Source organism: Mauremys mutica, chromosome 9 (assembly GCF_020497125.1).
Source record: "Mauremys mutica isolate MM-2020 ecotype Southern chromosome 9, ASM2049712v1, whole genome shotgun sequence".
NCBI lineage: Eukaryota > Metazoa > Chordata > Testudines > Geoemydidae > Mauremys > Mauremys mutica.
Genome location: NC_059080.1, coordinates 48,283,515 through 48,298,076, shown reverse-complemented (window position 1 = coordinate 48,298,076; position 14,562 = coordinate 48,283,515). Strand labels below are relative to the sequence as shown.

At 49.1% G+C, this 14,562-nt stretch overlaps 1 protein-coding gene across 2 annotated transcripts in view; it reads right to left on the bottom strand.

The window, feature by feature from the left end:
* Positions 1–14,562, bottom strand: part of CROCC2 (ciliary rootlet coiled-coil, rootletin family member 2) — a 146,540-nt gene that overhangs the window by 121,530 nt on the left and 10,448 nt on the right. For both annotated transcript variants that reach the window (XM_045030239.1, XM_045030237.1), the window contains exons 2-3: positions 4,332–4,482; positions 3,352–3,497 (exon numbers count right to left, since the gene is read on the bottom strand). In XM_045030239.1, the coding sequence (XP_044886174.1) occupies positions 3,352–3,497; positions 4,332–4,482 (297 nt within the window). The remainder of the gene's footprint in view (positions 1–3,351; positions 3,498–4,331; positions 4,483–14,562) is intronic.

Below are 14,562 nucleotides of genomic sequence, written 5' to 3'. Positions count from 1 at the left end.
TCCCTTGCTGCAGTTTAAGCCCATTGCTTCTTGTTCTATCCTCAGAGGCTAAGGTGAACAAGTTTTCTCCCTCCTCCTGATGACACCCTTTTAGATACCTGAAAACTGCTATCATGTCCCCTCTCAGTCTTCTCTTTTCCAAACTAAACAAACCCAATTCTTTCAGCCTTCCTTCGTAGGTCATGTTCTCAAGACCTTTAATCATTCTTTTTGCTCTTCTCTGGACCCTCTCCAATTTCTCCACATCTTTCTTGAAATGCGGTGCCCAGAACTGGACACAATACTCCAGTTGAGGCCTAACCAGCGCAGAGTAGAGTGGAAGAATGACTTCTCCTGTCTTGCTCACAACACACCTGTTAATGCATCCCAGAATCACGTTTGCTTTTTTTGCAACAGCATCACACTGTTGACTCATATTTAGCTTGTGGTCCACTATAACCCCTAGATCCCTTTCTGCCGTACTTCTTCCTAGACAGTCTCTTCCCATTTTGTATGTGTGAAACTGATTTTTCCTTCCTAAGTGGAGCACTTTGCATTTGTCTTTCTTAAACTTCATCCTGTTTACCTCAGACCATTTCTCCAATTTGTCCAGATCATTTTGAATTATGACCCTGTCCTCCAAAGCAGTTGCAATCCCTCCCAGTTTGGTATCATCTGCTAACTTAATAAGCGTAATTTCTATGCCAATATCTAAGTCGTTGATGAAGATATTGAACAGAGCCGGTCCCAAAACAGACCCCTGCGGAACCCCACTTGTTATACCTTTCCAGCAGGATTGGGAACCATTAATAACTACTCTCTGAGTATGGTTATCCAGCCAGTTATGCACCTACCTTATAGTAGCCCCATCTAAATTGTATTTGCCTAGTTTATTGATAAGAATATCATGCAAGACCGTATCAAATGCCTTTCAGGACAGCTGGACCATGAACGCTCCAGGGAGGCAGATAGATACAGAGGCTAGAACAGCAGAGTTGGATGCTTTGCTCCCACAGGCTCCTCTGAAGAGCCCAATCGGAGCGTGCTGGCCATGTCCCAGTGTAAGGTAATCTGCACGTGAGACTAGTAGCTCTGCAGCAGCAGCCAAGGAGCTGTGACCCAAAGAGCGAATAGAAAAAAGGTCTCCAGCACCTCCCTTCCTGACACCTTCTCTCCCTTGGCAACATCCCCACCAGCTCCATCTCCACAGACAGCCACCAGCAGAGCCTAGCACAATGGGGAAGGTCATGGGTCTGTTTGAGTAGCTGTTCAGAGGGGACGTCTTGAGGCCAGGCCAGCAGCTCTATGTCTAACACACCAGGTTTGTGGAGAAAAGTAATAGGAATTATTTGGAGTTACAATTATTTCTGCTCTTCTTGGTGGGAACCTTTGTCTAGTGAAGAATGTCACAGCACACTGAGAGCAGGGAGCACAGCACAGAGCGTCTCCTCCTGGGGAGGGGCAGGATAGCTCTGCACAGGGCCAGCTGGACCTTCGGGCACCAGAGGGTGGCCAACAGCAATTGTCCCTCCCGCTTCGGCATGCCTGAGGAGACATCAGTGGGCCATGCTTGGAAGCAGCAATCCCCAACCTTTGCACATCACTATGTGGTTCCCGGAAGTCCCCAAAACTCTCCCCTTTGTGATTGTGGCGGGGGGGAGGGAGAGAGAGAGGCCTTTGCTGCTGTGGAACATGGCTAGATGCTTTCCAACAAAGCTGCTCTTCCTTTCCATCTCTTACCCCCACACTCCCCTCCTTGATTTGGGAACAGATGGAGATCTGGTTCAGAGACTCTCACTTGTATGGAAAATGCAGGTTTGCTGTTGCAGATCCACATGTGTCTCTCTCCTTCCCTGAGCCTGTGCCTGGGGGACAATGAAAGGTGTGTAGCCCTCAGGAACAGCCTGGCCTGGTTTAGTCCCAGCACACTGAATAAACCAGTGCCTGGCAATGGGAGGAGTGTGTGGCCAGATGAGCACATGACAGTGCACCACTCACATATTAGTGACCTGGGGCTTTGGGGCAACATGGATCCCCTGTGGACCATGGGAACCAGAGCTATGGAATCTGTGATGAACCCACTACAGGACCCTTTTCTGTGTCTGCCCCCTGCTAAAATGCCCACTCCACTCAGCTGCAGCAAAGAGAGACAGAGGCATGGAGAGCAGGTCCCAGGAACACCATGGGAATGCCCCTCTCTCCTCCCTGGGTGGTCTTGGGGAGCATTCTGCTGAGTAGGGGGCCTGCCCCTGCAGTTAACAGTGGGGAGGAGACAGCTTTGACGGTGAGGTAATTGCATAAAGGGCCTTTTGAAAAGGAGAGCTCACAGAGGGTGTTTCCCTGATCTAGCTCCAATGTTCTCAAAGCCCAGGCCTTGCCGAGGAAATGCCAGGCTGTGGGAGTTAGGAGAACCAATTGCCAGAGTGAATTAAGTGGCTCACAAGCCCCAAAGGGCACTGAAAGCTCCTAAACAGCAAGCATGTAATCCCATTTTTTGAGGACCCAAGATGCTAGTAGTTGGAGAGCAGCTTGAGGCAGAGTTACTGGGTGAAGTTTTCTGGCCTGTGCTATGCAGGAGCTAGGATGAGCTGACCACAATGGTCCCTTCTGGCCTAAAGTTCTACCATTCTGTGAATGTCAGTGCTGAGATCTTGGATAAAAGGCCACTCCTGTTGATTGTCTTATTCTGATTGCACTTCCAGAACAGCAGTAGCCACCAAAAGCCCTAAAAATCACTCCCTGATCTATCCAAGAGTTTTTCCCATCTTCACCAGTGGCTATACTTGCTGCCTCTGCAGGGAGGAGTGGCTGCCTCTATGACTCTCAGGGTTACAGAATACCCTTCTGCCAGGATAAGGGAGACGATACATTTCCTTGCAGAGCTAGAAAAACTAGTCTCAGGAAATCAGGCAAGTGCACAGATTTTTGTCCCGAGTTTTTCCTCCCCTGTGCTAGCTGCAGGTACAGTTACTGTGCCAAGCCAGTCTGAGAGCCGGGTGCCTACATCCATGGACATAAACTGACTGATCATCACGCACTGAAAGAACTGGGGAGAAATCATCCTGCCGGAGGCTCCACAGGAGGTGTGGCCAATGGGTACTTTAAATGTAAGAGCTGGGTGTGACCTTTGGCTGTTGTGCATCAGTGTAGCTCCACTGGCTTCTGATTCACACCAGTTCACAATCTGCCTCAATGTTATGCGTACCCATGATGAATTCCACACCTCCCTCCTATTTGTTTCTCAGTGGCTGCCCATCAGCACTCATGAAATGCCATGTAAAGATGGGGCATCCACCCCAGCAACCAGCTGGCCAGCCGCAGAGATTGTTCCACACCCAAAGGGATTCAGATGGATTTAAGCCAAGCACTCACCCTCTCACTGATGGCATGGTGCTTGCTTGCCAGCTCATCCTTCTCTGCCCGGGTCTGTGCCAGCAGGTCCTCAAGGCGTGAGAGCTCCTTCTGCAGCATACGGTTTTCTTCTTGCATATTGAGTGAAGAGGTTGTTTCCCAGAGAGCTGGAAGGAACAAGAAATGTGGATTAGTAGTGTGAGAAGATCCCAACCAAGCAGACCACGTGGAGAGCTAGCTGTGGCATCAGCCTTCGAGGCAGGAAGAATGACCTTGTGGTTAAGCTACTGAACTGGGAATCAGAAGATCTGGGGTCATTGTCCAGCTCTGCCACAGAATTCATGCCCGCCCTTGGGTGAGTTACTTAATCTCCCTGTGCCTCAGTTTCTCTTCTGTAAAATGGGAATAATCCTTCCTTTGTCTATTTAGATTGCAAACTCTTTGAAGCAGGAACTAGATGTACAGCACCTACATCAGTGGGGCTCTGATCTCACCTGGGGGCCCCTACATGCGACAGTATATACATATTACAATGGTGATTGATACCTGCTCCCTTTTTACTATTTGCTGTCACTCTCCTGTGTACAATGTTGCTGACAATCAGGTACAAAGTTGATCCTGTGACTCTCCCAGCCCTGCAGCAAACCACCTAAAAACACTTCCTTCGTTTTTTCCACACACTCAAAATAAACTGGCTGGTTACTCTAACCTGGGATAGTGAGAGTTGAATTCAGTTAAATTATTTAACATTTAAAGCATTTCTCTGCAGGATCCAAGGGGCAGGTTTGGATCATTTAAAAATTATTTTTTTATTATTATTCCAGCTAGCTGAATGGACCCCTTAACAATCTCTCCTACCCCACCAGCCCCATTGCTCACTCAATCCATTCCCCACTGCAATGCTGACTTCACTGTATGCCTTCTCAGAGCTAAGACAGATGCTTCTTGGGCACCCCCATGGCCCCTCCCCTGGCCCAGAAGAGCTCATGCCCATCCTGTACCTTGGGATGACTCTTCTGTCAGGCTCTCAGTGATGATCTGCCGAATCCTGGCTGGAACTGGGGTGGGCGTGGCTCGGTCCCCTTCTCCCCGCACAGTCAATGTCTTATCCTCCTTGCTGGCTTCTGGGCTCAGGACCGTGTCCTCTAGTTTCTGCAACATAGGTGGATATTACCCTTTGGCTGGTTCCTGGTCAGGCAATCATTCACGCTGAGTAGACATTAACCAAACCAGAGTGCAGAGGGCTGGCAGAGCCCATCACACTGTCAATGGATGCTAGCATACCCTGGCTGAGAAACACGCATACTCCATCACACACCCTCAGCCGTCCACATAGGCAGCTCTTTAGCGGGGGCTACAATTTCGGGGTGACTCCAGCCAAGCTGCTCCCTTCCATTGCAGGTCTGCCCCTTTAAGGGGGCCTTTGCCTTACACTGCCAGGAGCAGCAGCAGCAGAGGCCATGAACCTTTGCAGTTCTGGCATGGCACAGCCACCCCCCTGGCCCAGGACAACTCTGGAGAGGAGGAGACCTCCTTTAGGCCTGGTCTACACTAGGACTTTAAATCGAATTTAGCAGCGTTAATTCGAACTAACCGCTCAACCGTCCACACCAGGAAGCCATTTAATTCGAACTAGAGGGCTCTTTAGTTCGAATTTGGTACTCCACCCCGACAGGTGGAGTAACGCTAAATTCGACATGGCTAGCTCGAATTAGGCTAGGTGTGGATGCAAATCGAACTTAGTAGCTCCGGGAGCTATCCCACAGTGCACCACTCTGTTGACGCTCTGGACAGCAGTCCGAGCTTCGATGCTCTGAGCAGCCACACAGGAAACGACCCAGGAAAATTTGAATTCCTTTTCCTTTCTGGACAGTTAGAATCTCATTTCGTGGTTGGACATCGGGGCGAGCTCAGAAGCACTGGCAGCAATGCAGAGCTCTCCAGCAGAGGAGTTCATGTAATCTCTGAATAGAAAGAGGGACCCGGCATAGACTGACCGGGAACTCTTGGATCTGATCGGTGTGTGGGGCGAGGAGTCTGTGCTTTCGGAGCTGCGCTCCAACAAACGGAATGCAAAGACCTACGAGAAGGTCTCCAAAGCCATGATCCAGACAGAGGATACAGCCGTCATGCAACGCATCACCGCGTGAAAACCAAGGACCCCAGACAAGGCTACCAAAAAATCAAAGCGGCAAACGGACGCTACGGAGCCTGCCACCACTGCCCCACCAGTGACCATGGACTCTGATGATGGGACAGTGTCGACGGACAGTTCCTCGACGATGTTCACGGACGGGGAAGATGAGGAAGTGTTTGTGGAGGACGAGGCAGGCGAGAGCGCTTACAACGCTGGTTTCCCCGACAGCCAGGATCTATTCATCACCGTCACGGAGATCCCCTACCAACCCTCCCCGGCCATGAACCCGGATCCTGAATCAGGGGAAGGAGCAGTCGGTAAGTGCTTTAACCATGTTAACTTTTATTCTTAATATAACAGGAATCTGAAGTGTGTGAGAAGGAGGTCTCTCTATATATGGTGATAGAACAGAAATCCTCCTGGGAGATCTCCACGAAGCTCTCCTTCCGTTAATCGATAAGCATCAGCAGGAGGTTCCTGGGGAGAGCTGCCTTATTGGGTGCTCCGTGATAGCACCCTTTTCCGCGCGAGGCTTTCATGCGGTATTCAGGGAGCATTGCCTCCCCGAGCACGGCTGCATCGGTCCGTGGTTCGTGATAGATTTCACGCAGCATGCGCTCTCTATCTCCTTCAGTGCCCGTCCTCACGGTGATCTCGCTAGGAGACTCATGCATCTAAGTAGTGGAATTACTGTTATGGTGCGCCTGGTCCAAAGTATTTTTAATAAATCCACGGACAGACGGCATAGCACAGACTCAGCACGCAGCTGCGTGACGAGCGTAACGGAAAGCCAAAGAATATAATGGACGCTCATGGAGGGAGGGGGGAATGAGGACGCAAGGTATCCCACAGTTCCTGCTGTCTCCGAAAAGTATTTGCATTCTTGGATGAGCTCCAAATGCTTCTAGGGTCAAACACAGTGTCTGCGGTGGGTCAGGGCATAGTTCGGCAATTTGCGCACACACCCACCCACCACCAGAAGTGAAAGGGAAAACAATCCTCTCTTGACTCTTTTACATGTCACCCTATCTTTACTGAATGCTGCAGATAGACGCGATGGTGCAGCACTCAACACCAACATCCTTGCTCCCCCCACGCTATGGATGGCTGATGGTGCAATATGGCTGGTATCCGTCCTCATCATCAGCCTATTGGCACATGGGGCAGTGCAAAAGGACTGGTAACCATGCGTACTAGCATCTGTGAGGTCGATCAAGGGCGCCTGGCCCTAATTTTTCATGGTAGATGGTGCAGTATGGCTGGTAACCGTCCTCATCATTGCAACAGGGGGCTGAGCTCCATCAGCCCCCACCCTTCCTGTGTAAAGAAAAGATTGAATTGCCCCTGGACTAGCAGAGGGATGATGGGCTCCTTCATCCACAGTAATTAATGTCCTGCCTGGACTATCATTGCAGCTGGAGGCTTCCTTCCACTCATTTCTCACAAACAAGTCACTGTGTCTTATTCCTGCATTCTTTATTACTTCATCACACAAGTGGGGGGACAATGGTATGGTAGCCCAGGAAGGCTGTGGGAAGGCCGGAATGAACAGGTGGTGTTGTTGCAGGAGCACCCCCTGTGAATAGCATACAGCTCCAAATTTATGCAGGATCGGACACAGAGCAGCTGTGCTCTCTGGTTCTATGATACAGTGGTTCTCTAGTACACTTGCCCATAATCTAGGCAGGACTGATTCTATTTTTAGATACCAAAAAGGAGGGATTGACTCAGGGAGTCATTCCCAATTTTTGCTTTTGCGCCCCTGGCTGCTCGGCCAGGGGCACTTATGACAGCAGCAAATGGGGCAGTGCAAAAGGACAGGTAACCATGCCCATCTTATTACCATCTTATTACCAATTTATGGTATGGTAGATGGTACAATATGGCTGGTAACCATCTCTGCTGTCATGCAAAAGCAAAAGCATGCTGCTGTGTAGCGCTGCTGGACTGCCTCTGTCAGCGGCATCTAGTACACATACGGTGACATACACAAAAGGCAAAACAGTGTCCATGGTTGCCACGCTATGGCGTATGCCAGGGCAATTCTGGGAAAACGGGCTTGAAATGATTGTCTGCCGTTGCTTTCCCGGAGGAAGGAATGACTGGCGACATTTACCCAGAATCCACCGCGAAAATGATTTCTGCCCCAGCAGGCACAGGGGTCTCAACCCAGAATTCACAGAGACAGCCTAGACTCAGTTAATTGTTCGCAAAAATGTATCTTTGCAAGGAATTTACTCCCTGTTTCCCATCTCACAGCTTCCACTGTCTCCAGACCTGCCACAGCATCCCCCTCGCAGAGGCTGGCAAAGATTAGGCGGAGAAAGAAAAAGACAAGGGACAAGATGTTCGATGAACGTATGGGCTGCTACCTAGCCGAGGCGGACCAGCAGAGCCAGTGGAGGGAGACCGTCTCTCTGTACCAGCGCTCACACCGCGAACGGGAGGAGAGGTGGCGTGAGGAAGACAAGCAGGCGACTCAAACAATGTTTGGACTAGTGAGGGAGCAAACAGACACGCTCAGGCGCCTTGTGGATGTTCTGCAGGACCGCAGGAGGACAGAGCCCCCCTGCAGTGTATCTGCAACCGCCCTCCCCCGCCACAAAGTCCCATACCCCCCTCACCCTAAATAACCAGAAGGAGGGGTGCCAGAGGCCGTGTAAACTGTCACTGCACCCCAGCAGAGTGCTCAAGTACCCAAAAGCTCTCATACCCTACATTTGCAGAAGTCGTTCCCTTCCGGACTCACACAAGTCCCAATCCCAGTTCCATCCCCTAAGTGTCTACTTAAGTAATAAAAATACTTTGCTGTTAATTACTGTTTCCATCATGTTTTTTCAAAGAAGACTGTGTTTGAATGGGGGGCGTGGGGAAGGGGGTTGTTAATTGCATAGGACAGTCACCTTTCCCAGGGTACAGACACGGGGGCAGGATCAGCAGCGGGTCACACACACAGTGCAGTCAGTAGGCACCATGGTCGGTATGGGAGGTGGTTTCCAGGTTCTGTGTGGGCGGGGGGGATGTGACTTTGTATCGAGGGAGGGCGGTTACAGATCTTATACAGCGGTCCTTGTCCTGGACCGCTGAGTCACGCAGCAGAGGAATCTGTATCCGTACTCCTCCGCCACAAGGTCACATATCCCCCCGCACACAGAATTCGAAAAAGAGGGATGGCAGGCTCCGTTGAAAGAAGCATTCCGGCACTGCGGACCGCTCTAGGAGCAGGAGCCTGTCATTCGTTGAGTTTAGAGGCGGTCTTTACATCACCACACACCCTACCCAGCACAGTCTGCCTCCCAGTTTCAACCCTTTAACGCAAAGTCATGAATAAAGAAACCTTTCTTCAGTAACAATGGGACATGTATTTTATTTTTACACGTGTGTTGGAAGTGGGGGAAACGGGGTGAACGGGGTATGTAACCGAAGAGGAGAGTCAACAGTCAGTGGGTAAAGAAACAGGGGCAGGTTCAGCTTCTCTGTAAAGAAAATGAACAGTCACAGGTCACGCTGCTCGCTGGTATTTGAAGAGTTCCTTGTCGCTGTCCCAGGCACCTGTATAGGGCTTCATGAGCAAGTGCATTAGCGGGCAGGCTGGGTCCCCGAGGATGACTTTAGGAAACTGCTCATCCACAACAGTTATTTCGTGGTCCGGGAAGAAACTACCTTCCTGCAGGCGTCTGAGCAGCCCACATTTCCTGAAAACACACGCATCATGAACCTTGCCCGGCCACCCGACGTTGATGTTTGCAAAACGTCCCCTATGGTCCCCCAGTGCTTGCAGCACCATTGAAAAGTAGCCCAATTTCTCATCAGCTGACTGTGGAAGAGGTGGACGATAAAGTGCGAGGAGGAGAAAACGGCGATGATCGCAGCGGGCTCCATGCTTGCAGTGCTGTGGCGTCCGCGCTGTCACTGACCAGAAAAGTGCACGAACAGATTGCCCGCAGGCGCTTTCAAGGAGGGAGGGAGGGAGGTTGTGATTGACGGTTCAATGACGACACTTACCCAAAACCACCCTCGACACATTTCTCCCCCCAGCAGGCATTGGGGGCTCTACCCAGCATTCCAATGGGCAGCGGGGACTGCGGGAACTGTGGGATAGCTTCCCACAGTGCACCGCTTCCAAAGTCGACGCTGGCCCCGTGAATGTGGACTCAGAAATTCGAATTAGTGTATTTAGTATGGATACACAAATTCGACTTCATAAGGTCGAATCCACAAATTCGAACTAAGTTGATTCGAAATAGTCTTGTAGTGTAGACAAGGCCTTAGAGGCACTCTTTCCCCTGCAGCAATGGCCATCAGAGGCCGAAGGCTCTAACGGGTGTAACACTGGCCCAGATTCCTCTCTCCCATAGATACACACCCTTCATTCCCCCTGGAACTGGAGGGGTCTGTGATCACTGGCCCAGCAAAGGATTTCTAGTCAAAGCAAGTTGCACGATATCAGAGCCTAAAGCTCAATTGAAGTGATGCTGCCCAGCGAAGGGGCCGAGTGTTGTGCATACAGCGGCAATTTAAAAGGGCTGGGCAGGACAGGGAAGGCAGGGGACCCCAAAGCTGCACTGGCAAAAGCGCTGCTGCATGACTACCTAGTCCCTCCATCCTGTCAGCAGTAAGGCCTACTAGATTGTTTCTGCCATCCTCCTGCTGAGATCAGTGGGGCGACCTGTTTACATCAAGACGGTGCATTTCAGACACTGCCCTGGGCTGGGGGAGGGTGTAGCTGCACTGCCCCAGGGAGTGCTCTGGGAGCACCCCTATACCACTGTGGTTTGGGTCATCTGTTACAGCCTGTAATGGGGCGCCTGCCCCACACTGGGTTCTAACGGGTTAATAGAGCCCTAGGGAGGCTGCGTAAGAGGCAGCCAAATAGAGAAGGGCTGAGAGGAGTAGTCAATCAGGGCCTGGCAGGCCCATATAAGAAGAGCGGCAGGGGAGAGCACCCTCAGTAGCTGCCTGGAGTTTGAGAAGGAAATATCAGGCTCCTAGCAGGCAGAAGGAGTGCCAGCACCCTGGACAAAGCAGTGCTGCTAGCAGTGACCGAGGGACCAGGGAGCTAAAGACTGCTCGTGGGTGGCTGCAGGGACTTGCAGGCTGAGGCCCTGAGGCAAGAACAAAAAGGGTGCTGGGGGGCCATTGGGAGGTGGCCCAGAGAAATGACCTGAGGAGTTGGAGTGGATGTAGCAAGTGGCGGTCATCTACAGGGTCCCTGTGCCAGGGCCTGGAGTCGTGGGAGGGTCCAGGTCCCCCCATCTCACCCTGCCAGGGAGGAAGTGGCCAGGTAATTGGCTGCTGTTGCCACTGAGGGAAATGGCTGGGCAGCAGACTGCAGTTCCCCTGGAATGGGGGAGAACAGAGCATGACAGGGCTCTGTGTCACGAAGAGGATGCCATGGTCCTTGGAGCGACATGGGTGCTGCAGCAGAGGTATGGCAGTGAGACACCACCATAAGAGGGCACACTGGCCGGCAGAGCTAATTCCCAGGACAGCCAGCAGGATGCACTAGTGTGGTGAGTCTCACCCCATCACATAGCCCTTTTCAGGGTGAAGCTCGCTTCTCACCATACCTTCATCCAGCAGCACTGGCAGGCCAATGTTGGGGCAGCCCATGGTTCCACCTACTGAGCTGCTCCCCTAAAGGGAGCATCTGGTGCACAACCCCCAGCAGGCGGGTTGTGCACATAGCTGGTGGCTATAATGCAGCCACACCAGGGGAAGCCTTGCTCCCCAGTCCATTGTGGCAAGGGCTAATCATAGGCTAGCCCTGAGTGAGATCCTCAAGGTGAACAAGGCCAGAATCAAGCCCTGCCTGAGGAACATGTAGCTAAGGGCCATATGTTTAAAGGTGTTTAGGTGTCTAAAGTGGAAATAGGCACCTGGTGGGATATCAAAAGTGTCTAAAGCACTTGAAGGAGACTACTAGGTGTCTGCCTCTTTAGGTGCCAAAAATGCCTTTAAAAATCTGGCCCTTATTAGCATGATAAGTGTCACACTTGACTCCACATCACCTCAGACCTGTGAGCTCCTCCCACACACCCCACTCTTGATAGTGTACGTGCAGGGTGTTGGGAGCCTCAGACCATGTCTACTCTACAGTGGTGTAGTTACGGCGCTGCAGCTGTGCTGTTGTAGCAGCGTAGCGTAGATGCTTCCTGCATCGATGGAAGGGGTTTTTCCGTTGATGTAGTCAATACACCTCTCCAAGAGGCAGTAGTTAAGTCAACAGAAGAAACCTTCCATTGACCTTGCTGTGTATACATTGGGGTATTCGGCCAACCTAACTACGGTGCTCAGGGCGCAAAATTTTTCATGGCCCTGAGCAAAGTAGCTGGGTCAATCTAATTTTTAAGTGTAGACCAGGCCTCAACCCTTTTCTTCACTGTTACCCTGAGGTAAAAAACACACCTTGGTTAACTAATGCATGTGAGCCATCCTGAGGGAAAAAGCCCAGTGAAGACCATGCCCTTTAGTTGTACCATGAGGTAAAATAGGCAAGGTCAACCCCAGACAAAGGTATAGGTATAGGACTCAGTGAGTTACCTCATGGTAAAACTGAAAGGCCTGGTTTTCACTGTGTTTTCCCTTAGGCTAGCTCCCACCATTAGTTACCCGGAGGTAAAAAAATACTAGAGCTGGTTGGGAATCTTCCAACAAAAACTGATGAATGCTGATTAATCAAAACAAAACTTTTGGCAGGAAATGGTCAGTTTTAACAAATTTTTCTGCTCTCAAAAGGGTTTGGGTTTTTTGGGGGGGGGGAGGGTTTTGGAATTGTTAAAATAGTTTGTGACATGTTCAAAATGGAAAATTCCAGTTTTCCTGTTCAAAATGCATGTTTGTTACAAAATTTAAGGTAATTATAGTAAAAAAAAAGTTTTTAATTTAAAAATGTCAAAAATCGAAATGAAACATTTCTAAATTATTAAAGCAAAATATTTTGACTGAGCCAAACCAACTTTTAACAGATTTTCAGTTCACAACATTTTTCAGGACTTCTATTTTTTGTACTGATTTGGGATGGGAAATTATTTTGATATCTTGACATTTTTGCAGGGCAGACAAACCCTGTCTGGGGTTGAACTTGCCTGGTTTACTCCACAGTAAAACTACAATGCCTGGTCTTCACTGTGTTTTTTTACCTTAGGACAGCTCAAACACCTTAGTTACCCTGAGGTAAAATAAACCTTTTGGAGCAGTGAAGACTATGCCTCAGAGCCGCTCAGCGCAGAGGACTATGGATTGTTCAAGACCACAATCTGCCTCTACCGGTGGTGGTGGTGCTGGACCATCATGGAAAGACTTGCAGAATTAAGGCCTATATATTAAACATGGGAAATTTGGACAGTTTTATAAACATTAAAGGGTACTTAACGTTGTGCCTCTGCTCGGATTCCTTTTCTCAGCAAAGCAAGACAGACTGTCAGAGTCTCAGGCTCCTGAGGAGATTCATGAGGCATTCCTGTTTCCAATTCAAGAGATGCTATAGCATTGAAGAATTGAGAAGTCCACCCTTCCCATGACATACCATTTATTTCCAGACTTGGTGGTTCTCGAAATCTTACAAAAAGTGGAAACACAGACCAATTGCTAAGGAGGAGTACAAAGGAATAGCACAAGCATGGAGAGAAAATCAGAAAGACTTAGGCACAAAGTGAGTTACACCTCCAAGGGACATGAAAGGCAATGGGGAGAGGTTCATTAAATACGTTAGGAGCAAGAGAAAGATGAAGGAAAATGTAAGTCCTCTACTTAGCGGGAAAGGAGACCTAATAACTGATGACTTCAAGAAAGTGGAGGTGTTTAATGCCTATTTTGCTTCAGTCTTCCTAAAAAGATTAATGGCGACCAGATTCTCAGCACAATTAATATTAATGACAAGGGGGAATGAATGTAAGCCCAAATAGGGAGAGAACAGGTTACAGAATATTTAGATTAATTAGATGTATTAAAGCCAGCAGGGCCTGATGAAATTCATCCTAGGGTACTGAAGGAGCTAACTGAAACCATTTTGGAACCATTAGCAATTATCTTTGAAAACTCATGGAGGATGGGTGAGGTCACAGAGGATTGAAGAAGGGCCAACATAGTACCTATAATTTCAATACATGGAAAGATACTAGAACAAATTATTAAACAAACCATTTGGAAGCACCCAGAGGATAACAGTTATAAGGAATAGCTAGAATGGATTTGTCAAAAACAAATCATGCCAAACCAACCTCATTTCCTTCTTTGATAGTATTACTGACCGGATGGATGGATGGAAGGAGGAAACATAATATATCTTGATTTTAATAAGGCTTTTGACACAGTCCTACATGACATTCTCATAAGCAAACGAGGGAAATGTGGTCTAGATTAAATTACTATAAAGTGGGTGCACAACTGGCTGAAAGACTGTACCCAAAGAGCAGTTATCAATGGTTTGCTGTCAAATTGGGAGGATATATTCAGTGGGATCCCACAGGGGTCAGTTCTTGGTCCAGTACAATTCAACATTTTCATTAATGACTTGGATAATGGAGTAGACAGTAACCTTATAAAATCTGCAGAAGACACCAAGATGGGAGGGGTTGCAAGCACTTTGGAGGACAGAATTAGAATTCAAAACAACCTTGACAAATTGGAGAATTGGTCTGAATTTCGACAAGATGAAATAAAATAAAGATAAGTGGCAAAGTACTACACTTAGTAAGGAAAAATCTAATGCACAATTACAAAATGGCGAACTAATTGTCTAGGTGGTTAGTACTGCTGAGAAAGCTCTGTGTTGGTTATCGTGGATCATAAATAAAAAATGACAATGTAATGCAGTCACAAAAAAGGCTAATATTCTGGGGTGTGTTAACAGGAGTGTTACATGGAAGGTAATTGTCACACTCTACTTGGCACTAGTGAGATTGCAGATGGAGTACTGTGTCCAGCTGTGGGCCCCACACCTTAGGAAAGATAAGGACAAACTAGAGAGAGTCCAGAGGACAGCATCAAAAGTATAAAAGCTTCAGAAAACCTGACCTATGAGGAAAGGTTAAATCATGGATCGGCAACCTTTGGCATGCCGCTCGCCAGGGTAAGCACCCTGGTGAGCCGAG